Below are 26,111 nucleotides of genomic sequence, written 5' to 3' on the forward strand. Positions count from 1 at the left end.
TGAAACATATTGTGAATACACAGATAGAGAGACCAATTGTATGATTAACAATTGCAGAACGATCACTGGAAGCAGTTACTTCTTTGAAATATGTAGGCTTATGTATACAGAGTGATTTAAAGTGGAATGACCACATAAAATTAAGGATATACGGAAGCGTCCGATCCCGCCCATCTGCTTTGACCCATGACGTCACAAATATGGCGGAAATGACCATAAACCACGATTCCAATATGGCGCATATAAAGTCGGTACGTACCCATTATGACAAAAATAAATCGAGAAACACACACACTTTCCACAAAAAGTCTAATGACACTAACGGGACAAGTGCGGGAAATAGGGTGTTTTTGGGTGGGGGCAAACTAAATATAGACAAATTTAGACCCCCACCCCCATACAAAACCACACAAAATGACGAAAAAAACCGACATCACTAAACTCCCCATATGCCAGTAAACACATCATCTGGAATCGGACACTTCCCTTGACCTATATAGCTCAACAGCAGCTCCCGATCCCATAAATTAGGATCAAACACTTCCATTGACCTATATAGCTCAAAAACATCTCCCGATACCAATATCAACATACACAGCCACACGTTGGGATCGAACACTTCCCTTGACCTGCGCTCTGTTAATTTTATCCGTCATATCCATTCCTGAACAACAACCGATTAATTTTACTAAAATTACCACACGATGTACAGCGAACAACACTAAATTAACCTTAACACAAAATCGTTAACTCACTGAAACGAATTCCACTACAAACACAGCCGACACTAACAATTCTGGATAATGAGCAAAAGCAAACTGAGCCCATTACACTACACAAATGTAAACCCTGAACATACCACGACAGAGCACAACACGACAACATCTTCAAACACGCCACACTCACAAACCAAACTCCGCACCGTCATGATGTCACACACGGCAACACCCTTACGTCGCGGGTCAAAACCGACGCGTGGGATCGGATGCTTCTGTCGACCCAAAATTAATCGTGGTAAGGCAGATGCCTGATTGATTTTCATTGGAAGAATCCTCAGAAAATGTAGTCTGCCAACAAAGGAAGTAGCTTACAAAACATGAATATTGCTCATCAGTCTGGAATCCACCCCAAATAAGAGTGACAGAGGAAATAGACAAGACCCAAAGAAGTGCAACACCTTTCTTTATAGATTCATTTGGTAAAATATGCTGAGGATGCTCAGCCAGCTCAGTGACAGATACTACGAGAAAGGCATTCTGCACTATGGAAAGGTTTACTGTTAAAATTCATAGAAAGGATGTTCCTAGAAGAGTTGGCCAATATTTTGCTTCCTCCTATGTATACATCGCGAAAAGACCATCAAGATAAAATTGAGACATTTGAGCGTATACAGAGGCTCACCGCAATTGTTCTTCCCATGAATCATTCGCGACTGATATAGGAAAATGGGGAAGTGACACTGATACTCTTAAGGTGGCCTGTGGAGAATAGGTGTAGATTCAGAAATCAGAATATGTTTGGATTCAGGAACATTAGCTAGAAGAGGGCCATTTTATTATTATCGAACAGTGAAAATCATTGTGCATAGGGGTGATTTTGTGTTATCAGTGGTAGGGTAGCTTGAGGTAATTTAAGAGGAAGCCTCATCACTCCTACAGAAATCTGAATTTTTATCAAATTACTTTTCTTTGACAACAGTCTTTCTTATGCAGTTGTATATGTTGTGAATGGAATTAGTTCCCTAATATGTTTCCAGCAGTATTGGTGTAGAAAATGTAGCAAGAAATTGACATAAAATTTCATCAGCTTCCAATTTTAATTTTCCATTGTATTACAGTAACAGCTAACTAAGTAAGATTTAAATTTATGATATGGTTATAATAAAGGGAAACATTCCACGTAGGAAAAATATATCTAAAAACAAAGATGATGTGACTTACCAAATGAAAGTGCTGGCAGGTCGACAGACACACAAACAAACACAAACATACACACAAAATTCAAGCTTTCGCAACGAACTGTTGCCTCATCAGGAAAGAGGGAAGGAGAGGGAAAGACGAAAGGATGTGGGTTTTAAGGGAGAGGGTAAGGAGTCATTCCAATCCCGGGAGTGGAAAGACTTACCTTAGGGGGGAAAAAAGGACGGGTATACACTCGCGCGCGCGCGTGCGCGCGCGCGCACACACACACACACACACACACACACACACACACACACACATATACAGACACAAGCAGACGTATTTAAAGACCAGTCTGCATGTACCGAGCACTGGTTAGTGTCCCTTTCAGAAATACCAAAGTGGAACAGTCACACTCCAGACCAAACAGCCTGGGTTGTGGCCAGCATGTCTTGGACTAATGCACTCTACAAGATAGCACTCAGCTGGCCTGTGTTATATAACTACCATCACTTGCTTATAGGTGGAATCTCCTTTTGTCACTGAAGACCATGGTGTGCTGTTGCACTTGCAAGTGATTCTCTCACAGCACCAGTCGAGTAGTACGCGTTGACGCTGTGGCGTAAGTGGAAGACGGGCTAGAGGTGCACATGCCTGTAGTGCCACTGCTAATAACTGGTTCACAACAGTTCATTTTGACATGTCTGGGCTCACAAGCCCTCCTATTTGTGCTATAGTAGCTGTACAATCTACCACGACTGCCCTAACAATACGGTGATACTGGTGGCGTCTGTACTTCATGGATGTTCAGAAGCTTGTCTGCGTGTGTGAGAATGTTCATGTATCACTGATATCAGCAACACTGCGCAACCAACACAGCACATCCAGCCTGTGTGGCAGTTCCCCAGAAACGACCTTCCTGCCACACAGAAGGACACGGTTTGACTCCGTTCAAACTCGCTCAGTTGGTCGTAGGAAGCAAGAGTGTGTCTCCATGGTACGGTTGCCTATTTGCTTCACACGTTTGCACCACTGCCTGTGAGCATTCCTTGTTAAAGACTAGACACAGATGGCGATCTGGTAGCTATGCTCCTACGCTAACTGTTGGCGGACAATGCTGAAACTGTTGTCAATCCATCTACTATCCCCAGCTAGCACATGTCATCTTTGGATCAAAACTTCCGTCTTTCCAGGTGCATCTCTCTTTTTTTAAAAAAAAAAGGCAATGTATAATATCTACACCCTGGTTGTGTGAGTTGATTAATTCCAAATACAGTTCATTCATATTGTAGGCATATGATACTATTACTTTATGTATTTGTTGGAGTGCACAGTTTTACATTTCTGAACGTTTATAACAGGTGGCCAGTCTTGGGACCATTTTGAAATTTCATCAGAATCTGACTGAATATTCCTGCAGTTTGATTATAGGTAACTGCTTTATTCGCAAAAATTCTGAGGGTGCTATTAATATTGTCGGCCTGGTTATTAGCATACAGCATGAGCAACAACGGTCCCAACAGACTTCCCTGGCATTACTTGTAGAACTGTCAATGACTTTCCATCATTGATAACCTGTTGCATCCTCCCTACCAAGAAATCATCAGTCCAATCACAAATTTGGTTTGCTGCCCCGTATAATTATTCTTCTGTTAAACAATATTTCTGTTGTACTGACTCAAATGCTTTTGAGAAGTAAAAAAATAATGTGTATACCTGATTGCCTTGGGCTGTGGTTTTCAGGATGTCACATGAGAAAAGACCAAGTTCCATTGCACACTATCTGGGTTCACAGAATCCATACTGATTAGTATGGAGGTCCTTCTGGTCTAGATACTGCTTTGTGTTTGCTATGCTCTAGGATTCTGCAACAGATGTACATCAGTGCAATTGAATGGTAGTTTTGTAGATCGGTTCTTCTACCTTTGCTGTAGGTGGGTGTGACGTGTGCTTTCTTCGAGTCACTGGATACAGTATTTTTGTTCAAATGTTCTAGCATATATTGTGGTTCAGAAGGGAGTTAACAGCCGCGCGGTCTAAGGCGTCTTGTCACGGTCCACGCGGCTCCCGCTGTCGGAGGTTCAAATCCTCCCTCGGGCATGGGTGTGTGTGTTGTCCTTAGCATTAGTTTAAGTTAGATTAAGCAGTGCGTAAACTTAGGGACCGATGACCTCAGCAGTTTGGTCCCATAAGACCTTACCACAAATTTCCTAGGGAGTTAACTTGTCAGCATATGTGACAAGGAATCTGTTGATCCCGTGAGAATTTTTAACATGTTGTTGTTGTTGTTGTTGTTGTTGTGGTCTTCAGTCCTGAGACTGGTTTGATGCAGCTCTCCATGTTACTCTATCCTGTGCAAGCTTCTTCATCTCCCAGTACTTACTGCAACCTACATCCTTCTGAATCTGCTTAATGTATTCACCTCTTGGTCTCCCTCTACGATTTTTACCCTCCACGCTGCCCTCCAATGCTAAATTTGTGATCCCTTGATGCCTCAGAACATGCCCTACCAACAGGTCCCTTCTTCTTGTCAAGTTGTGCCACAAACTCCTCTTCTCCCCTATTCTATTCAATACCTCCTCATTAGTTATGTGATCTACGCATCTAATCTTCAGCATTCTTCTGTAGCACCACATTTCGAAAGCTTCTACTCTCTTCTTGTCCAAACTATTTATCATCCATGTTTCACTTCCATACATGGCTACACTCCATACAAATACTTTCAGAAATGACTTCGTGACACTTAAATCTATAGGCCTACTCGATGTTAACAAATTTCTCTTCTTCAGAAACCCTTTCCTTGCCATTGCCAGTCTACATTTTATGTCCTCTCTACTTCGACCATCATCAGTTATTTTGCTCCCCAAATAGCAAAACTCCTTTACTACTGTGTGTCTCATTTCCTAATCTAATTCCCTCAGCATCACCCGACTTAATTCACCTACATTCCATGATCCTCATTTTGCTTTTGTTGATGTTCATCTTATATCCTCCTTTCAAGACTGTCCATTCCGTTCAGCTGCTCTTCCAAGTCCTTTGCCGTCTCTGACAGAATTTTTAACATAGGGATTTTAAATATTTCTCAATGCCACTGACAATATATTATTCATATCTGCAGTGGTGCGAGAAGTAAGCTGGGGCATTCATATGTTTCTTTACATATGACCAAAATATCTTGTTTTTGTGTGAAACCTGTTGATAAGATTCTGCTTTGGTAGTCATTGCCCTCTTGGTAGCCAAGTGTGTTTCACTCCGCATCTCATTACCATGGCCCAATACTTGTTTTATACCTATTATGCAGAAGTAGCTGTTTCTTCAGGAGTTTCTTTAGAGTGACGTGTTTGCTGTGGAGGGTCTTTTCGATCATGAACTGGTCTGTAAGTACATGCTTATCTAGTGCGTGGTCAATTATTCTTTTAAACATGAGCCACAGCTCTTCTGCGCATCCAGAAGTAAATGTCTTGAGCTTGTATTTAAGACCCTACTTGCTTCTTTATCTAGTTTGCTGAACATGTAAATCTCTCTTCTTTGTTTAGTTGCTCTTTGCACTTTGGTAGCCATTGTTTGTACAACTGCCTCACGCTCCCTGATACTAGTTTCTGTGTGGGTATACTCAGAAAAGGTCAGGTCTGTTTGTTGACATGAGATGTAATATATTCTCATAATGAGTGGGCGTACAAATTGTCTGTTGTAGATGGCTTCCAGAGAGAATTAGGTAATAACTTCCTCCTTTTTTTGTTTGTTTGTTTCCTATTGTACAGTACTCCATCTCCTACATTGTTACTTCCTTTCTTCTGTCTATATGGTTCCCGATTTCTTATTTATTTTACTTTGAAAGCCTTCTAAATTTGGTATTTTATTCTTAAAAAAAGTTTCTTTCTGTTACATCCACATGTTATTCGTAGTTTTCCTTTTTTATAAGCAGACTTTACTTAAGTGTCATGGAACACATCTTTAAATATTTTAAAATTTCAAATAAAAGATTCACAAATGTAAAAAAATCAGTTGTAACATTCCAAAATGATGATAGCATGAAAATAACAATAATAATAATAATACATTTAGTAAACATACAGAAAAAAATTTAATTCATTTTATTGAGTGTAATAATCACAAACAAGTGGGGAAGGTAGTTAGTTAGTACCATGCCATTGCGCTGTTATTTGTGCCTAAATGACTAATTAATTCTCTTCAAGAATAGGAATTGTCAGCCATGGTGTACCAGTAGGAATCACCACCTCGATTAATTCAGAATACCCTATTTGAAGTTGTTGGATCAGGAAAACAGCTCTAAATCTTCTTACATGTACAATTTCTACTCAATTTGTTATTCTTTTTTGGAAATCACAGTTCGTGCTATGGTAACAGGGTTACAGAAACATTCTCATAATTCACACAATGTAGACTATTCATTTACAAAAATTGTAAATAGTGATAGTTCAGTCATATTCGTGTGTGACATTAATATATTCTGCTATCATTCCTGCCTATAGGTATGACGTATTGCTTTCTGTGTACTAGGAAGTCCTCATTCCAGTCACATAACATACGTGATATGTAGTTGGCAAGAAGTGATTTCATTGATTATAGTGCAGAATTGTATTAAAGTGTTTCTGTAGCAACTTTTAGAATGCACAAGGATTGTTACAGAGGAATCATTGGGTTTCCAAAAGATACATAATGGACTTTTTGCCTACTGTCATTATAAAAGAATTGTTTATATGTGTGTAATACAGTTGTGCAGTTCCACGCGTCTGTAGTTCTTAATAAAGAGCAGCAGTTTGTGATTGTTTGCTGATGATGCAATGGTGTACAGGAAGGTGTCACCGTAGAGTGACTTTAGGAGGATACCAGATGATTTGGATAAAATTTTTAGTTGGTGTGATGAAGAACAGCTTGCTCTAAATGTAGAAAACTGGAAGTTAACACAGATAAGTTGGGAAAACAATCCCATAATGTTCGAATACACAGTTACTAGTATGCTGCTTTACACAGTCACATCGATTAAATATTGGTCGTAATGTTGTAAAGCTATATGAATTAGAACAAACACTTAAGGACAGTAGTAGGGAAAGTGAATAGTCGACTTTGGTTCCTTGGGAGAATTTTAGAGAAATGTGGTTCATTTCTAAAGGAGACTCTGTATAGAGCACTTTTGCAACCTATTCTTGAGTACTGCTCAGGTGTTTGGGATCCCTACCAGGCTGTTAAAAATAGGTGTGTAGGACAATGAAAGATTTATAAAACTAAAACAGAGTGAAGGGAAGAGTAGCTACAGTGAAAAAATGTTGAGACTGAAGAAATTTATGTAAATTAAGGCCAGGTGGGTGGTGAGAACCAAGGTCAAGTTGTAGCACTAGTTTCCACCTCTGGAGTTCTGAGACTCTGATGTCTGGGGGAAGAATCCAGATGGCGCATGTGATAAAACAGGCCCCGAGGTCACGATTGTCATATTGTAGCGTATGCTCCGCAACAGGATATTGCTTGTTGCCATTTTTCTACACCTTTCATTGTGTTGTCTGACCCCTTCCCACCTCTGTTACGTACAGTGCACTTAGCTTTTCACTCTTATTAACTTGTGCATGATGTTAAGCAGTAATCTCTGTTTTATATATTACCCTGTCTTCCACCTTTAAACTCTCAAGTTTTCAAATCTTGTCTGATGCAGTCCCCAACAATGTGTCTTTTCTTCTCATCCCATGTGGTAAGTCTCCCCTGACCTGCAGTTCTGGGTGACTTTCCCAAAATCAACCCCTTTTCCTAGTCCTCTACAGTCCTATTCCTTCACCCCTGTTCCTTTCCCTTCAACTGTTCTACCTGAAGAATAAGCCACTGGCTCTGGAACTTACCTAATTACAACCTTCTTTTATGTGTGTGTTCTGCCGACGCTTGGTGAGTAGATTTTTTTTTTATCTATCCAGTTAAATTATAATTTCTCACTTTATTGCATCTGCTATGTGATACTAATATGGAATTTTGAATACACATATTTAGTGCATCATGTCTTGCAACTCATAAATATTCAAAGTATTGGTTCACATATGAAAATGTCTTTCGTATAAATGGAATGTTCATATTATGAAAGATACTATAGAGCTTCATGTCAGATTATCAGAAGAAAAAACACCATAAAGTGTCCCATAAGAATCTGTTGCTTGATTCAAAGCTTTCTGGGTTGTGTTGCATCCATACCTTCAATTTCACTCAATATAGTATGTTCTTTATTTATGTATGCCACAACTAGTTTCCTTTAAAACATAATTTTTATTGCAACCTATAATTATTTGTGCAGTGAATAATGAGAAAAATATTTTTCTGCAGTCATGTAACAATGAATGTGCATGAGGAGGACGACATTCTCACACAGGACATATAATGAAAGAAATGGACCTTTATCGCTCATTCTTACTTAATTAAGACCTTCATTTTGCAGCTTAGTATTTTATGTCAAGTTTTGTTTTTTATTTATTTGCTGCAAAAACTCATTTCCATAAGTTCCACACATTTTGAAGTAGATACACTACTATTTTATTGTTTAATATTTTGCCGTTTCTGGGTTACAGGTGCAGAATGCAACAATAAAATATCCCGAAATTGGGAGTATACACCCAACGGATCAAATATGTATTACTCAGGTGATTACTCTTTTTTTTTTCAAAACTTTTTTCCGTGTGAAATATCTTATTTCAGCTAGATGGGGAAATGCACTAGTTCATTAACATCATTTGGAAAGTAGTCTTACATTATGGACAACAAAGTAGTTTTTGACAGATGCTTCAAAAAGTCACACACACACACACACACACACACACACACACACACACACACAATGGAACTTTGGGATAAAAAACAACACATCTTATAATACAGACACTTAAATGTAGTGATTTGCGATAATGACTGAAAGTTAAACTTGGTAGGGGTTAGTGAAGTGGATTGGAAAATGAACAGTTACATAAATAAAAATAAGTAGCTGGACTCAGCCACACATTGCAGTGACTCATTCTGGTTAAATGGGAATGAAAGAGAAGAACATGTTTAATTTCTCATAGTGCTGACTTGTTTGCTGGCATATTAGCAGCAGATGTTGGGGTGATTTTCTGAAACTGGGCAATGCTTCACAGTTGCTCAATATTTATGGGTACTGGGTATATCTCATAACTCCTTCTTTCCCACTCACCCCCCTCTTTGTCCATCTCCTCTCTTCCCTCTCCCTTTTTTCATCTCCTCCTCTCCTCTCTTTGTCCATCTCCTTTTCCTGTTCCTTCTCTCTGTGCATAATCTCCTCCTCCCCCCCCCCCCTCCCCCCTCTATCCTGTTTCCTGCACCCTTCTCTAGCATCTTATCACTGTTTCTGAGCTTGAGCCTTGTTTGTTGTTATTGAAACAAAAACTTGATTGTGAACTGGAGCTGATTAAAGTGATTGGGTAAATCGGTCGAGACCATTGGTACACAGGCCATGAGAGAGGCCTCTCCAGCTGCTGGATCTATGAGGATAGGAACTTCAGTTACAGTATTTCTTATAATTTAAACTGCTAATGGAACAAAGTTTTGGGTGGTTCAGACTCAATATTATAATCATATGCCTATAAGCCATAAATACAACATTGTCATTTAAAACAGTATGTAGCGTGTCCATCTGGATGTTTATTAGTTAATAAATTTGAAGTAAATCAGTCAGACTTTGAGATTTTTGTAACATTTCCCTCTAAGTATTGCATGCGCCGCTCCAGTAGGTATAAGATACACATATTCAAATGCAAAGTTGTTCTAAAATTTCAAAGCAATTAGTGAAGAACTTTCAGAGACTTGAGATTTTTGAGCAAATGAACGTTTACGTATTGATTTATGTTGTTCGTTATACACTGAAGCGCCAAAAAAACTGGTATAGGCATGTGTATTCAAATACTGAGATATGTAAACAAGCAGAATACAGTGCTGTGGTCGGCAACGCTTATATAAGACAAGTGTCTGGTGCAGTTGTTAGCTTGGTTACTGCTGCTAAAATGGCAGGTTACCAAGATTTAAGTAAGTTTGAAGGTGGTGTTACACCTGCACATGAGCAATAGGACACAGCATCTCCGAGGTAGCAATGAAGTGGGGATTTTTCCATACCACCGTTTCACAAGTGTACTATGAATATCGGGAAATTGTTAAAACATCAAATCCCTGACATCACTGCAGCCAGAAAAAGATCCTGCAAGAATGGGACCAATGATGACCGAAGAGAATTGTTCAATGTGACAGGAGTGCAACCCTTCCGCAGATTGCTGCAGATTTCAATGCTGGACCATCAACAAGTGTCAACATGCGAACGTTCATCGGAACATCATTGATACGGGCTTTCGGAGCCGAAGGCCCGCTTGTGTACCCTTCGTGACTGTATGACACAAAGCTTTACACCTCACCTGGGCCCGTCAACGCCGACATCGGATTCTTGATGACTGGAAACATGTTGCCTAGTCAGACAAGTCTCATTTCCAATTGTATCGAGCAGATGGACATGTACTGGTGTGGAGACAACCTCATGAATCCATGGACCCTGCATTTCAGCAGGGACTGTCCAATCTGGTGGAGGCTCTGTAATGGTGTGGGGCATGTGCAGGTGGAGTGATATAGGACCCCTGATATGTCTAGATATGACTCTGACAGGTGGCACATACATAAGCATCCTGTCTGATCACCTGCATCGATTCATGTCTATTGTGCATTCCAACGGACTTGGGCAATTCCAGCAGGACAATGTGACCCCCACACATCCAGAATTGCTACAGAGTGGCTCCAGGAAGACTCTTCTGAGTTTAAACACTTCTGCTGCCCACCAAACTCCCCAGACACGAACATTATTGAGCGCATCTGGGATGCCTTGTAACATGCTATTCAGAAGAGATCTCCACCCCCTCTTACTCTTAAGGTTTATGGACAGCCCTGCAGATTCATGGTGTCAAGTCAATCCAGCACTTCTTCAGACAATACTTGAGTAAATGCCACGTTGTGTTGCAGCACTTCTGCGTGCTCGCTGGGGCCCTACTTGATATTATGTAGGTGTACCAATTTCTTTGGCTCTCCAGTGTATATAGAGAATAGGTTTGTAAGAACAACATAAGTAAATAGTATAAGAGGTATTGACTTATTTGTAGATCAGAAACTACGTTACATATACCCAATAGAGCAGGGTTGGCCATGGCGTGCCAAACTGCACACGAACATGATGTGTTGGCTTAAGCTCAGGTCTGTTAGGTACTAATTGGAAGTACTTGATACAACACGACATTTCATTTAGCATTGCGACATGGCATTTTTCAGTAGGCATGACTTCCTTCAGTTTGGTAGAATCATGGTGTCAGCACCATTTACCATCTGCTATTTGTTGGTGGTATAAAGGAAGCTTACAGGTCCACTGGTTGTTTGCACAAAAGGAGGCAATTGGCAATCTAATCTCATGACTTGAAAATGAATGGGAATGACAGGAGAAAAGTAGAATAATTTTCAATACCTGTTATGTGTCGTACAGTTACGTAATCAACAGGTATCGCAAAATTGCTTTGGAATAATACTACAAGATCAAGCATAAAGAATTTAAATGATTCAGTTGAATATGAAAGTGCAAAAAATTATAATAATCAACAGATAGGACTCATTATTCTGTGCATCAAGAAGCACTTGGTGCTAAATTTGGAGATACGGATCACATGATGAAATTTGTGGTACGAATAGTCAATTTTCTGAAGTCACACACGTCATCCCATTTCAGTTGCAACAGGTTTCGGTGGAATTGAATGCAGGGCATGAAGACTTTACACCTTGGTTAAGTCGAGGGGCATGTCTGGAAAGATTTTTCGACTTAGAACCTACTATTCTTGAATTTGTGAAGGAGAAAGGAGTGCAGGAACGAAAATAAGAACATCTGGAATGCGTTGCAGACCTCACATTTTAAGTGGACATTACTGCACACTCCCCACAGTAAAAGACTGCAGTATGAGAAACAATATATTTCTAATTTTATTAAAATGTTTTTAAAAAGAAAATCACCTTGTGAAAGGGACAAATTCCGACGAGAGATGCCATGCATTTCCATTAACTCACTGGTGTTAAAGAAAATGTGAGGTTTGAAGAAACTTGTTGGGTCAAAGAATTAAAAGAATAGTTTTCTAAACATTTTATGGGCACTGCCAGTCTTGCATTTGTTTTTTGAGATTGTTTGCTGTTCCAGTCGAAAACACCCATGTGCGTGTGCAGATGGAGCTGATTCATCTCCAGTGCAACTCACATTTAAAAGATAAATTATTTTACCATAAAACTGTCTGGGAGCTCTCCATCGTTTTCTTTGGGAAGTGTGTGTGTATCTCCATCGTGAGGTTGCAGACGTGACAAAATATTTTGATCAACATACATGTGTGAAAGGCTTTTTGCAGTTATGAAATTAAATAAGCCCTCAATTACATGGCAACCTTAGTGCGAAAATCTGAAATTTTCTGTCTGTCCTTGGATCGATAGTTTGTACCAGATAAAAATTATGTTTAAAGAATTCCGAAAACAAAACAAAATACATTTTGTTCGTGACCTAAGTTGTTGAGAATTATGAAATATAAAGTCAGGTTGTATGCAGTGCAACTGCATTGCCATTTAAATGCGACACGTTTACAGTTTCCCCCATTTTCTCTCTGTTCAAACTCGGGTAGCGTGCTGTAGCAGTGAAAGAAGAGTGCAGCCAGGTGAGAGAGCTAAGACACTCATGCCAAAGCGTCACTTGCATGCCAAATCGTTGGCTGTCCCTGCTTTAGAACTGTCAAATTGTGAGCATGTTGGTATTACTACATCTCACATGCTCTTCTAAATAGTCAGATATTTTCTGTGGGATTGAGATCAGGTGGTTTAGCAGGAGTAGTCAAGGTGCCAGTGTGTTCATCAAACAAGGAATGTGTGCATTGTGAATGTGCTTGTTGTAATCTTGATAGAAAGGTGTGTCCATAGCTTACACAGGATGTAGAAGAAACAAGGAGTTATTGGGTGTCAGTGCACTTGACACTTTACACCATTTGAACATAGGCAAAAATCACAACTTGTGGAACCACACTACACACCTGCAGTTGGCTACTGTTAAATTTATTTGTTGTATGGTCCGCCGAAGACATGCAGCTGCGAGCAATGGCCTTTTGCTAGATAACAGACTTAAGATGTCCGTTAATTGCAGTTCCCTGTACTATGTCGGTTCAGAAACTTGTTGAGATCTTCATAATTCAGTGACAGCATTGACTAGGTGTAACACTTGTGGCCATTTCCTGTCTTTTAGGATCCTATTATGACAACTGTGTTACACTCTGTGAATGGTACACCATTCCGTGTGAATGTGTTGAACAGTCCCCATTGATACCCTAAAAAACAAGGCAGTTTCATTCATGATGTGGTCATGGGTGATCACAAGATATCCTCATTGTGAAACTGCCGTGTCAACCCAAGCTAATGCATCGATTCCATGTAATTGACTGACACTTCACTAACATGGCAGTTAGTGGTAGATGGTCACATGATTGCCTGGTGCTAGTTCTGCATCATCTGCAGCACTTCAAAGCAATCAGTGTGCTGTTTCAAGCGAGTGATTGTTTTGTATGGTGAGCTTACAACAGGTGCGGAAAACTGTGTGTTCTTCAAAGGAAATCTAGGCAAAAGGATCATGAAAAATATAACTCATCTTGGAACTGAATTCCACACAAAATAGAACTGTATTAAACTCTCAGTCAACTTCATCCCTCGTCTGATGAGATTTATTCCAAAGTGTGTAGTGGTGAAGGAAGGGTGCAGCCAGGTGAAAGAGCTATGACACTCACGGCTAAGCATCGCTTGCATGCCAAATCCTTAGCTGTCCCTACCTTAGAGCTATCAAATTCTGGGCATGTGCAAGTAGTTGAGGTGTCCTGCTTAGGCACATTTGAGATAACTGTAAGAGAAGTCAATGATGCACTGGTGTGTAGCGAGTATGAGTACGACATGGCAGCAGTCTAGTGATTAGCATTTGAGTTCCTTAACTGGTGGATGGCTGGATAAAGTGTTCCTGAAAATGCATACATGTCATGATTTGTGAAATCAATATCTACAACTGAGTAAAGTATTCGGAACTGCTTTGCACCTGGATACTTCGACCTGCGGACACAGATAGCAGCTCTATACGGCAATTAACTGGCATAATGGTGAGACATTGCTAATGTAGCAAGAACAAATTATGTATGTGTGAATTTTTTAAAAAATTACAAAATTGACATTTTTAATGCAAAAATGGAGGTGACTCCAGATACTTTGACTGCTGCGGATGATGTATGTCATAAAGATTCAATTTATAATACAATTCGCAAAATGTCAGTTAAAAGTTGTGTTGGTACACTGGGATAGTCTTCTTCAAGAAGCGGACCTTACTGATACAGAATCATAAACAGTGACTTCTGCAGATACAATGGCGATTGGAGAAAAACTTTATCGGTCTACTATTGACATGTTAGCACAAAACATACTTAGTACTGATCAGAACCTCATTCTTTCTGAGGAAGTAGATGAAAGGGTTCCATTCCACAAAGTTTAAGGTTTCTCTGATAAGGAGGATAATGAGCTGGCTGTAAAGAAGGAAAAAGCCGGATATATTCTGCTGGAAACACAAATAAAAGTATGAAGTTGACAAAAGAACATGCAACCTTGCAAGTACAGACTCTACAAGGTTCATGCAAATAGATGTGATTTTTTATTCTTTTAGTTTTCAAATGTCATATATGTGAAATAACATGACAAGGCTTGAAAAAAATTATGCATTAAAAAAAAGTTGTGTGGGGATCTATCGTGAGCCACCAGTTACGGCACTTGAATGCTAACCACTTGACTACTGCCATTTCGGGCTCAGTAGCAACGTGCCAGTACATATGCAACACGTATAACTTCTCTTGCAATTTTCTCAAAACTGTCTAAGTAGTATGCCTTACTACTTACACATTATGGTGTCCTGATGGACTACTAAAACTGTACATAGTTTGAAGTGATCCAAACGTCATGGCGTCCCCTTGTAAGAGACAGCTACTTTTTGCTTTCAAAAGTCCAAACAAATATACTTTAATCACTGTCTTGTTCCAATAAATGAATCATAACAAAAGGGAAAATCTGGAAAGTTTGAACAGTTGTAGCAGTTGAAAGATGAAATGAATAAAATCCCCAAAGCAGGTGTCAAAATACAGGAGAACATAAATTTAATTGCTGTGACCCTCCTACAACCAAATCAAGTCTTACATTAAATTTGAATGTAAACCAATTAACATTACGTGTTAAATAAACTAAGATCTTTTTACCACATTTTTAAATGCAGAATTGAAGTTTGGAATCTAAAAATTAATAGCTAAAAAAATTTGTCTGGGGAACTTCAGAGTACAAATAGGAAAGAAGAAACTATTCTGCAAAATCCTTTGATACTATTTCATGCGCAAAAGAATAAATAATAAATGACCTAGACTCATGCAAAACTAAATTAGAAATTAATGTCTACATGCTTCAGAAAATGTCCCCAGAAACAAAAGACTTGGGGGATCCCCAAACCCAGAATTCACAAATTTCAAATAGATCACTGGGTGCAGATGCTGAGTCTGATAGGCACAACAAAAAGACTGTCACAAATAAAGCTTTCAGTCAGTAAGGCCTTAGTCAAAAATAGACCACACACACACACACACACACACACACACACACACACACACACACACACACACACACACACAACAAACTGCAGTCTCAGGCAACTGAAGCCACACTGCAAGCAGTAGCACCAGTGCATGATGGGAGTGGTGACTGGTGACTGGTTGTGGGGGTAAGGGGGAGTCTGGGACGGGGAGGAGGAGGAATAGTAGGGTAGGGGTGGCGGACAGTGAAGTGCTGCTGGGGAGAGCGCAGGAATGATGTGGAGAGAGGGTAGGGCAGCTGTGTGCAGTCAGGAGATCAGACGGAGGGCAGGATAGTGGTGGTGGTGGGGGGGGGGGGGGGTTGATGGAAAAGGAGAGAAGTAAAAAGACTGGGTGCAATGGTGGAATGAGGGCTGAGTAGTGCTGGAATGGGATCAAGGAAGGGGCTGGATGGGTGAGGACAATGACAAATGAAGGTTCAGGCCTGGAGGGGTTACGAGAATGTAGGATATAGTGCAGGGAAAGTTCCCAACTGCGCAATTCAGAAAAGGTGGTGGTGGTGGTGGTGGTGGTGGTGGTGGTGGAGGGAAGGATCCATATAGCACAGGCTGTGGAGCAGTCATTTAAGTTATGGATGTCTTGTTTGACAGCGTGCTCAGCAACAGGATGGTCCACTTGTTTCTTGGCCACAGTTTGTCAGTGGTCATTCATGCGGACAGACAACTTGCCGGTTGTCGAGCCCACATAGATTGCAGGACAGAGGTTGCAGCTTAGCTTGTAAATCACATGACTGGTTTCACAGATAGCCCTGCCTTTGATGAGATAAGTGATGCGTGTGACCGGACTGGAGTAGGTGGCGGCGAGAGAATGTATGGGACAAGTCTTGCATCCAGGTCTGTTGCAGGGGTATGAGGTAAGGGGTTGGGAGAAGGGGTTGTGATGGACAAGAGTATATGGTGTAGGTTCAGTGGACGGTGGAATACTACTGTGGGAGGTGTGGGAAGGATAGTGGGCAGGACATTTCTCATTTCAGAACAAGACGAGAAGTGGTCAAAACCCTGGCAGAGAATGTTATTCAGTTGCTCCAGTCGTGGGTAGTACTGAGTTAAGAGAGGAATGCTCCTCTGTGGCTGACCAGTGGGACTTTGGAAGGTTGTGGAAGACTGGAAAGATAAGGCACGGGAGATTTGTTTTTGTACAAAGTTGGGAGGATGATTATGGTCTGTGAAGGTTTCAGTGAGACCCTTGGTATATTTCGAGAGGAACTGCTCATCACTGCAGGTGCCATGACCACGGGTGGCTAGGCTGTATGGAAGGGACTTTTGGTATGGAAGAGGTGGCAGCTGTCAAAGGGAGGTATCGCTGGTGGTTAGTAGGTTTGATATGGATAGAGGCACTGATGTAGCCCTCTTTGAGGTGGAGGTCAACATCTAGGAAGATGGCTTGTTGGGTTGAGTAGGACCAGGTGAAGCAAACAGGGGAGAAGTTGTTATGTTTCTGAAGGAATATGGATAGGATATCCTCACCCTCAATCCAGATCGCAAAGATGTCAGTGAATCTGAACCGGGTCTAATCTCCTGACTGCACATAGCTGCCCTACCTACTCTGCACCTCATACCTGCACTCTCCCCAGCAGAAGTTAACTGTCTGCCACCCTTACCCTACTATCTTTCCCCCTCCCTACCCCAGCCTCCTCCTTACCCCCAACCAATCGCCACTCCCGTCATGCACTGATGCTGCTGCTCGCAGTGTGGCTTCATTTGCCTGTGACTGCAGTCATGTTTGTGAGTTGCGTTTGCATAAGAGTGTGTGAGTGTTTGTCGGGTATTTTTGATGAAGGCCTTACTGGCTGAAATCTTTATTTGTGACAGTCATTTTGTTGTGCCTATCCGTGACTCACAATCTCAGGTATATAGTATCAGCTTTCCTTGTCATAATATTGTTACATTGCATCCTGGATTTTCCATTGTTTGAAATAGATCACTTGGAAATATCTAGACAAAACAAGAATGAAATTATAAATATAAGAATCAAGAAGAGAATCAGCACTGGAACAGATCACTATTTATGAAAAAAATTAATTAGCCCCAAAGAAATGTTAAAAAGGAATTCCCAAGCATCAGAAATCTGGGTGGCACAAAGATCCAAGAAAAATACTCTAAATTCTCTCAAACATTGAAGGAAATCATGAAGTTCTTCTTCTTCTTCTTCTTCTTCCTCCTCCTCCTCCTCCTCCTCCTCCTCCTCCTCCTCCTCCTCCCTGTGCGCTCCTGAGGGAGCAGGCATCTGAAGCGTAACAGGTGACTGTACTGTAATGCGTAATTCCCAGCCCTGGGTCGACAGGTAGGGTTTGCACGTACCCCCGGTACAAGCCAGACCCAGGGAGGGGTGATTGCCTGAGTTGTTACCTTCCCAAAATGCCAGTAGGTATCACTGTCAGGTGTTTAGGAGATGTGACTTGAGGTTTGAACAGTCACCTAAGGCAGATGTGCCCCCCTCTGAGGAGGGCCTCAGTTGGAAGGAGTGCACCACTGGAGACACCTGCAATCATGGGGGACTTCCCATAATGAAATTTTCGCTCTGCAGCGGAGTGTGCACTGATATGAAACTTCCTGGCAGATTAAAACTGTGTGCCGGACCGAGACTCTAACTCGGGACCTTCGCCTTTCGCCGACAAGTGCTCTATCAACTGAGCTACCCAAGCACGACTCACGCCCGTCCTCACAGCTTTAATTCCACCAGTATCTCATCTCCTACCTTCCAAACTTCGCAGAAGCTCTCCTGCATACCTTGCAGAGCAGTTTGCCCACGAAAGGCAAAGGTCCCGAGTTCGAGTCTTGGTCCGGCACACAGTTTTAATCTGCGAGGAAGTTTCATGGGGGACTTTTCTTGCAGTGAGCCAATCATCATCTCCACAGTCTGCGTATGCTAAACATAAACAGAATGAGGCTAGACGGTCAGTCCTTTGGTACGGTAACTCCGTTTATTATTCAAAAAGGCCCTTTGAGTTCCTGCTCTTGTGTACGCAATGGCAATTTACTTTTCGATACTACTTCTGATACTCAGTCACAACAACTCCATGGCTATCCTTTTCGTGTTGAGGCCCATCAAATGCAGACTTCTTCGCATAGTGTTATTTACGATAGGCTGCTTGATGGTCTGACCAAGGCAGAAATCCAAATGTACCTCTATGATCAGGTCATCATTGGAGTCCATCCCACCAGGAGGCTCGCCATCTTTGGTGGGTTCGTGCTAGGCCACCACAGGGCCACAGCCTTTGCTGCCTTTTTTTTCCTTTAGGTGCTGCTTGTCTATCCTCTTGCTATTCTTTTTCCTCTCCCCTGGGGAACATGCTTGGGGTATTATTGGGAATGTTCTGCATTCTGTCGCTGACATACGAACAGTCTCTCCTTTGTTATTTGTTTTTTGCTCCTTTTTCCTTTCTTTGTTTCCCTTCTCCTCTCACTCCTCCGCGTCAGTGTTGGGGGATCCTCTTTTTTCTTCTTCCTCTCTGTGCCAAGTGACTGGGTAACGCGTAATTCCCAGCCCTGGGTTGACAGATAGGATTCGCATGTATACCCTGGTACAGGTCAGGCCAAGGGAGGGGTGATTGCCTGAGCTGTAACCTTCGCAAATTGCTGATTGGTTCCTCTGTCAGGTGTTAGGGAGTTGTGACCCGAGGTGTGAACAATCACCTAAGGCGGGTGCACCCACTTGTGGTGGGGGCCGCCAGTTGAAAGGAACACGCCATCGGAGACACTGGCAATCATGGGGATTTCCTCACCACGAATCAATCATCTTCCCACTTAACGTCTACAAAATGCAAACATAATTCAAAGCCCTTTCCCGCTACACCACAGCTCCTCATGGTCTCACGTACTGAAGATGGTCAGTCATTCGCCACAGTAAATCGGTTTATTATTCAGAAATGTGTTGATGCAATTGCTGGCCCTGTAAATCCTGCTCTAGTTTATGGAATGGCACTTTGCTTTAGGAGACCACTTCTGATGCTGGAACGCAACCGCTGCTTACTATCTCGCTTCTCCACAGTTACACTTTTCGTGTTGAGGCCCATAGAACTTTGAATTCTTCCCGAGGTGTAATTTACACCAGGCTGCTCAATGGTCTAACCGAGGCCAAAATCCAGCCTTACCTCTCTGATCAAGGTGTCATTGCTGTCCCTTGTGTAATGAAAAAGGTTGATTCCTCCTTAGTGCCCACTCGCACTCTCTTTCTTACTTTTGATAGAGTGGTGCTTCTGTCCAACCTCAAAGCAGGTTATGAAGTTATCACAGTCTGGCTGTACATTCCGATCCTGATGCACTGCTACCAGTGTCATTGTTTCAACCACACAAGAACGTCTTGTCGACACCCAGCCAAATGTGTCACCTGTGGTAGGGATCCTCTCTGGCTTCCGGCGGCTATCTGATTTGGTGAAGACTGCCAGTCTCGCTAGCGGGATGAAAGCAGAGCTCACCATCTGCAGCATCGTCGACAGGACTGACTGCGGACCTTTGGTACAGAGCCGAGTGGAGGGTCTGAATCAGAGGCTGAGACGGTTCTGCGACCGTGTGGGCTGCAGATTCCTCGACTTGCGCCATAGGGTGGTGGGGTTTCGGGTTCCGCTGGATAGGTCAGGAGTCCACTACACGCAACAAGCGGCTACACGGGTAGCAGGGGTTGTGTGGCGTGGGCTGGGCGGTTTTTTAGGTTAGATGGCCTTGGGCAAGTACAGAAAGGGCACCAGCCTCAACGGGTGTGGGGCAAAGTCAGGACATGCGGGGACCAAGCAGCAATCGGTATTGTAATTGTCAACTGTCGAAGCTGCGTTGGTAAAGTACCGGAACTTCAAGCGCTGATAGAAAGCACCGAAGCTGAAATCGTTATAGGTACAGAAAGCTGGCTTAAGCCAGAGATAAATTCTGCCGAAATTTTTACAAAGGTACAGACGGTGTTTAGAAAGGATAGATTGCATGCAACCGGTGGTGGAGTGTTCGTCGCTGTTAGTAGTAGTTTATCCTGTAGTGAAGTAGAAGTGGATAGTTCCTGTGAATTATTATAGGTGGAGGTTACACTAAACAACCGAACTAGCTTAATAATTGGCTCCTTTTACCGACCTCCCGACTCAGCAGCATTAGTGGCAGAACAACTGAGAGAAAATTTGGAATACATATCACATAAATTTTCTCAGCATGTTATAGTCTTAGGTGGAGATTTCAATTTACCAGATATAGACTGGGACACTCAGATGTTTAGGACGGGTGGTAGGGACAGAGCATCGAGTGACATTATACTGAGTGCACTATCCGAAAATTACCTCGAGCAATTAAACAGAGAACCGACTCGTGGAGATAACATCTTGGACCTACTGATAACAAACAGACCCGAACTTTTCGACTCTGTATGTACAGAACAGGGAATCAGTGATCATAAGGCCGTTGCAGCATCCCTGAATATGGAAGTTAATAGGAATATAAAAAAAGGGAGGAAGGTTTATCTGTTTAGCAAGAGTAATAGAAGGCAGATTTCAGACTACCTAACAGATCAAAACGAAAATTTCTGTTCCGACACTGACAATGTTGAGTGTTTATGGAAAAAGTTCAAGGCAATCGTAAAATGCGTTTTAGACAGGTACGTGCCGAGTAAAACTGTGAGGGACGGGAAAAACCCACCGTGGTACAACAACAAAGTTAGGAAACTACTGCGAAAGCAAAGAGAGCTCCACTCCAAGTTTAAACGCAGCCAAAACCTCTCAGACAAACAGAAGCTAAACGATGTTCTGGTCTTACGTTAAATCAGTAAGTGGCTCGAAACAGCATATCCAGACACTACGGGATGATGATGGCACTGAAACAGAGGATGACACGCGTAAAGCTGAAATACTAAACACCTTTTTCCAAAGCTGTTTCACAGAGGAAGACCGCACTGCAGTTCCTTCTCTAAATCCTCGCACAAACGAAAAAATGGCTGACATCGAAATAAGTGTCCAAGGAATAGAAAAGCAACTGGAATCACTCAATAGAGGAAAGTCCACTGGACCTGACGGGATACCAATTCGATTCTACACAGAGTACGCGAAAGAACTTGCCCCCCTTCTAACAGCCGTGTACCGCAAGTCTCTAGAGGAACGGAGGGTTCCAAATGATTGGAAAAGAGCACAGATAGTCCCAGTCTTCAAGAAGGGTCGTCGAGCAGATGCGCAAAACTATAGACCTATATCTCTTACGTCGATCTCTTGTAGAATTTTAGAACATGTTTTTTGCTCGCGTATCATGTCATTTCTGGAAACCCAGAACCTACTATGTAGGAATCAACATGGATTCCGGAAACAGCGATCGTGTGCGACCCAACTCGCTTTATTTGTTCATGAGACCCAGAAAATATTAGATACAGGCTCCCAGGTAGATGCTATTTTTCTTGACTTCCGGAAGGCATTCGATACAGTTCCACACTGTCGCCTGATAAACAAAGTAAGAGCCTACGGAATATCAGACCAGCTGTGTGGCTGGATTGAAGAGTTTTTAGCAAACAGAACACAGCATGTTGTTATCAATGGAGAGACGTCTACAGACGTTAAAGTAACCTCTGGCGTGCCACAGGGGAGTGTTATGGGACCATTGCTTTTCACAATATATATAAATGACTTAGTAGATAGTGTCGGAAGTTCCATGCGGCTTTTCGCGGATGATACAGAGAAGTTGCTGCATTAGAAAATTGTAGCGAAATACAGGAAGATCTGCAGCGGATAGGCACTTGGTGCAGGGAGTGGCAACTGACCCTTAACATAGACAAATGTAATGTATTGCGAATACATAGAAAGAAGGATCCTTTATTGTATGATTATATGATAGCGGAACAAACACTGGTAGCAGTTACTTCTGTAAAATATCTGGGAGTATGCGTACGGAACGATTTGAAGTGGAATGATCATATAAAATTAATTGTTGGTAAGGCGGGTACCAGGTTGAGATTCATTGGGAGAGTGCTTAGAAAATGTAGTCCATCAACAAAGGAGGTGGCTTACAAAACACTCGTTCGACCTATACTTGAGTATTGCTCATCAGTGTGGGATCCGTACCAGGTCGGGTTGACGGAGGAGATAGAAAAGATCCAAAGAAGAGCGGCGCGTTTCGTCACCGGGTTATTTGGTAACCGTGATAGCGTTACGGAGATGTTTAATAAACTCAAGTGGCAGACTCTGCAAGAGAGGCGCTCTGCATCGCGGTGTAGCTTGCTGTCCAGGTTTCGAGAGGGTGCGTTTCTGGATGAGGTATCGAATATATTGCTTCCCCCTACTTATACCTCCCGAGGAGATCACGAATGTAAAATTAGAGAGATTAGAGCGCGCACGGAGGCTTTCAGACAGTCGTTCTTCCCGCGAACCATACGCGACTGGAACAGGAAAGGGAGGTAATGACAGTGGCACGTAAAGTGCCCTCCGCCACACACCGTTGGGTGGCTTGCGGAGTATCAATGTAGATGTAGATGTAGATGAGGGCTATTGTCCACCTCCTTCTCCCTGCTGTATCAACTGCAATGGCGGCTATGCCGCCGCCTCTCGGAATTGTTCCACGTATCTTGATGAGCTGGCTGTTCAAGAGATCTGGGTAAAGTAAAAGGTGCCTTACCCAGTCACTCGCAAGTTACTGGCTAGTCGCAAACCTTGGGTTCTCTCATCTGGTACCTATAGGTCTGTTCTTGTTAGCCCTTGCTCCATGAAGGACATGGCCATGCAGACATGTCACCTAAAATTCAGCTCTGAGGTCATGAAATCGTCCAGTGTCAAGGTAGCATCGCCATCCCCTCATCCAGCTGTGCAATGAGCCATCAAACTCTCACCTAAAGGGGCGTTGCCACCAGCTCCACAACCGGTAGGCCGGAAAGAACAGAAGGAGTACTCCAGTGAAGACTTCCTCCGTCCTTCCAGCCAACAACACCCGAGTCTTCCTCTAATCGGAAGGGCTTGAAGAAGTCCACTAAAGGCAAACATTCTTCCCCTTCGCCAACTTGAAGATCCTCTTTGATGGTGTCACCTTATGGTACCCAAGCCCGGCCGGCCTATGTATCGCCGAAGCACACCAACAACTGTTTTCCAGCATAGGACTCCACAGACTGACCGGACAAGCACACTGATGCTTCTGTGGACCCCATGGAGCAGGATCGTCCTGCTTCTGTGCCCTGTAGTAGTGACATATACTGGCTGTCACTTGGTGACTGCTGAGTTAACACCCCTGCATCTCTTCCTCATCATGACTGTCCTCCAATTGAACGTTGGTGGCTGCTTCTAGCATCGCAGCATCCCCTTGTACTTTGCCTTCAGGAAACGAAATTGCGCCCTCACAACCGCTTTGAGCTTTCATATTACTTCCTGATACGTTTTGACCTTCCCCCTGAGGTCGGCATTCCATCTCATGGGGGTGTCGTGCTGCTCATACAGGATGACATCCATAGCCAACCCATCTCCCTGACCACCCATCCTCAAGCTGTTGCATTTCACCTTTTCCTTCCCCACCTGACTTTTTCCATCTGTACCATGTATGGCCCTCAATCATTTGATGTCACCAGGCCAGACTTCCTTCAGCTTATTGGGTAGCTACTTCCCCTATTTTTGCTACTCAGTGACTTTAATATCAGGGTGTATACGACCCGGGAGATCAAGGAAAAACCCAGGAATTTTTCCATCCAGGAGAAAACTGGGAAAATCCTGGGTCTTGTTTAGAATTCTGGGAATTTTTCATTAGTTTTCAGTTAAATTTTTGTAATTTTGACAGGTAAGAACCAATACTCTAACAAAGGATATTATTTTATCCCGCTACTGCAGAATGATACTGCATCAACAAAACATGAACAGAACAGAAAAAAAAAAAATAAAAATAAAAATAAAACTTTAGTTTCAAAGGAAATGCGCCGATTACAACAACAAAACGGTGCTCATACAAGTGTCTGCCAACAGTAAAGTGTGTCAAAGGCTTTAGGAACACTATGCAATGCTTTATAACAACAAATTGCCTTAGATGAGCGTGACGTGACAACTGTTTAAATTAGATTCGTTTGAACAGTTGTGGGCGAGCTCTTGCGCATGCGCAGTTGAGTCGTGTATGAGTAGTACCTTCTCCCACTTCTTGTTATGGAAGTGTGGCTGGGCGCCACTACTTAATATTGCCCTGGTTCGGTAATAGCGTAGATCTGGGGCTGATGCGCAGAGCAGTCAGAGTTGTGGTGGGGAGGTGGGTCGTCTCCATGTGACCTGTGTTTACGTTAGGTGATTTTGTTGTTTCCTCTTCGTTTATTGCTCTCACATTAAGTGATAACAAAACAGATTTTTGTGGTCGGGAGCTATCAAATAAATTAAAATAAATTCAAATAAATTCAAATAATTATGGCAGGCTAAAATATGTTAATAGTTTCAGATTTTATTTCCACGTTTGACAGTCAAGCATTAATCGCCTTACAGAACAATGAAGTTATTTTTGCTGGTTTGCTAAAGAGATTTGGCTTTTATTAATCCTTTCTACTGAGGCAGTCAGTTTATTGGAAACGAAGTGTTTAATTTCACGCTGTTGGCTAGTTTCAACTGTTCACTGTGTTTCAAGTGCACGTATGGCATTAAGATATAATAAAGAACCAAACATGAGTACTGGTCCTCCAAGAAAATTTACATACGGATGTGCATGTTAAGCCGAATTATGCACTTTACTATGGTTAGCGAAATCCCGACGCTCTTGAAGTATCCTTTGATGTCTTGTTTCTTTTATGACATAATGTAAGATCTTTTAATGTTTCACACGTATGAAGATATGGGTTTCCTGCGTCATCGTAGCTGCACAAGAGCGGTGACGTCAATTATCTGGCGTTTTCTTGTAACTGCTGAAACAAACCTATTTCTAACAGGTCGCGGGAAAATATTTCGAATGGTGGTTGGAAAAGCGTTACATTCAAAGCAGATTTCCTTTTACACAAGATGAATTATGTGCGAGAATGTACGATGAATTTCTTAAATCACAAAGCGTTTGACTCTCATTTAAAAATCAACTCTTTGAGGACGACCATTTAGAAGAATTTCGAGCCCAGAAGATGAGACATTTGCGTTAAAAATTTTACTGGCACATTTGTGTGTGTATCTTAAAGTGCAACACGCGCAACAAATATCAACATGATATGTGGAAGCTTAGCTTCTCTTCCAACTTATTAATCTTTGAGACCAATATTATATGTGAATGCTATGTATATTAATTTAAGCCATTAACTTTTCTTATTTGCGTATTCGCGCTACTTAAGAGTGATCTTGCTATTGGCTGACTACATCACGTGAATGAGCTATGACGCTTACAAAAGCGCATCGCAGTCTCAATTTCAATGCTTCGGAAAGTGACATGCGTTGTTTGGTGGAATTCAAATTGATACCTTCGTAATACGAAAATATGCAGCGTACGTGTTGCTGCACATCAAAGGTCTTTCAATACGTGTTTTTCCCGCTGAGTTTCTTTTTCTAAAGTGCCGGGAAATTCTATGTCGGTATATAAAACCATAAACATTCAAAGAATTGATGACTTTTACAGTG

General features: G+C 42.0%; 1 protein-coding gene across 3 annotated transcripts in view; it reads left to right on the forward strand.

Annotated features, from left to right (window-relative positions):
- The window catches only part of LOC124711639 (protein angel homolog 2), a 167,728-nt gene that overhangs the window by 4,599 nt on the left and 137,018 nt on the right, over window positions 1–26,111 (forward strand). For all 3 annotated transcript variants that reach the window (XM_047241826.1, XM_047241827.1, XM_047241825.1), the window contains one exon: window positions 8,465–8,536. In XM_047241826.1, coding sequence (XP_047097782.1) covers window positions 8,465–8,536 — 72 coding nt within the window. The remainder of the gene's footprint in view (window positions 1–8,464; window positions 8,537–26,111) is intronic.

Source organism: Schistocerca piceifrons, chromosome 8 (genome assembly GCF_021461385.2).
Source record: "Schistocerca piceifrons isolate TAMUIC-IGC-003096 chromosome 8, iqSchPice1.1, whole genome shotgun sequence".
NCBI lineage: Eukaryota > Metazoa > Arthropoda > Insecta > Orthoptera > Acrididae > Schistocerca > Schistocerca piceifrons.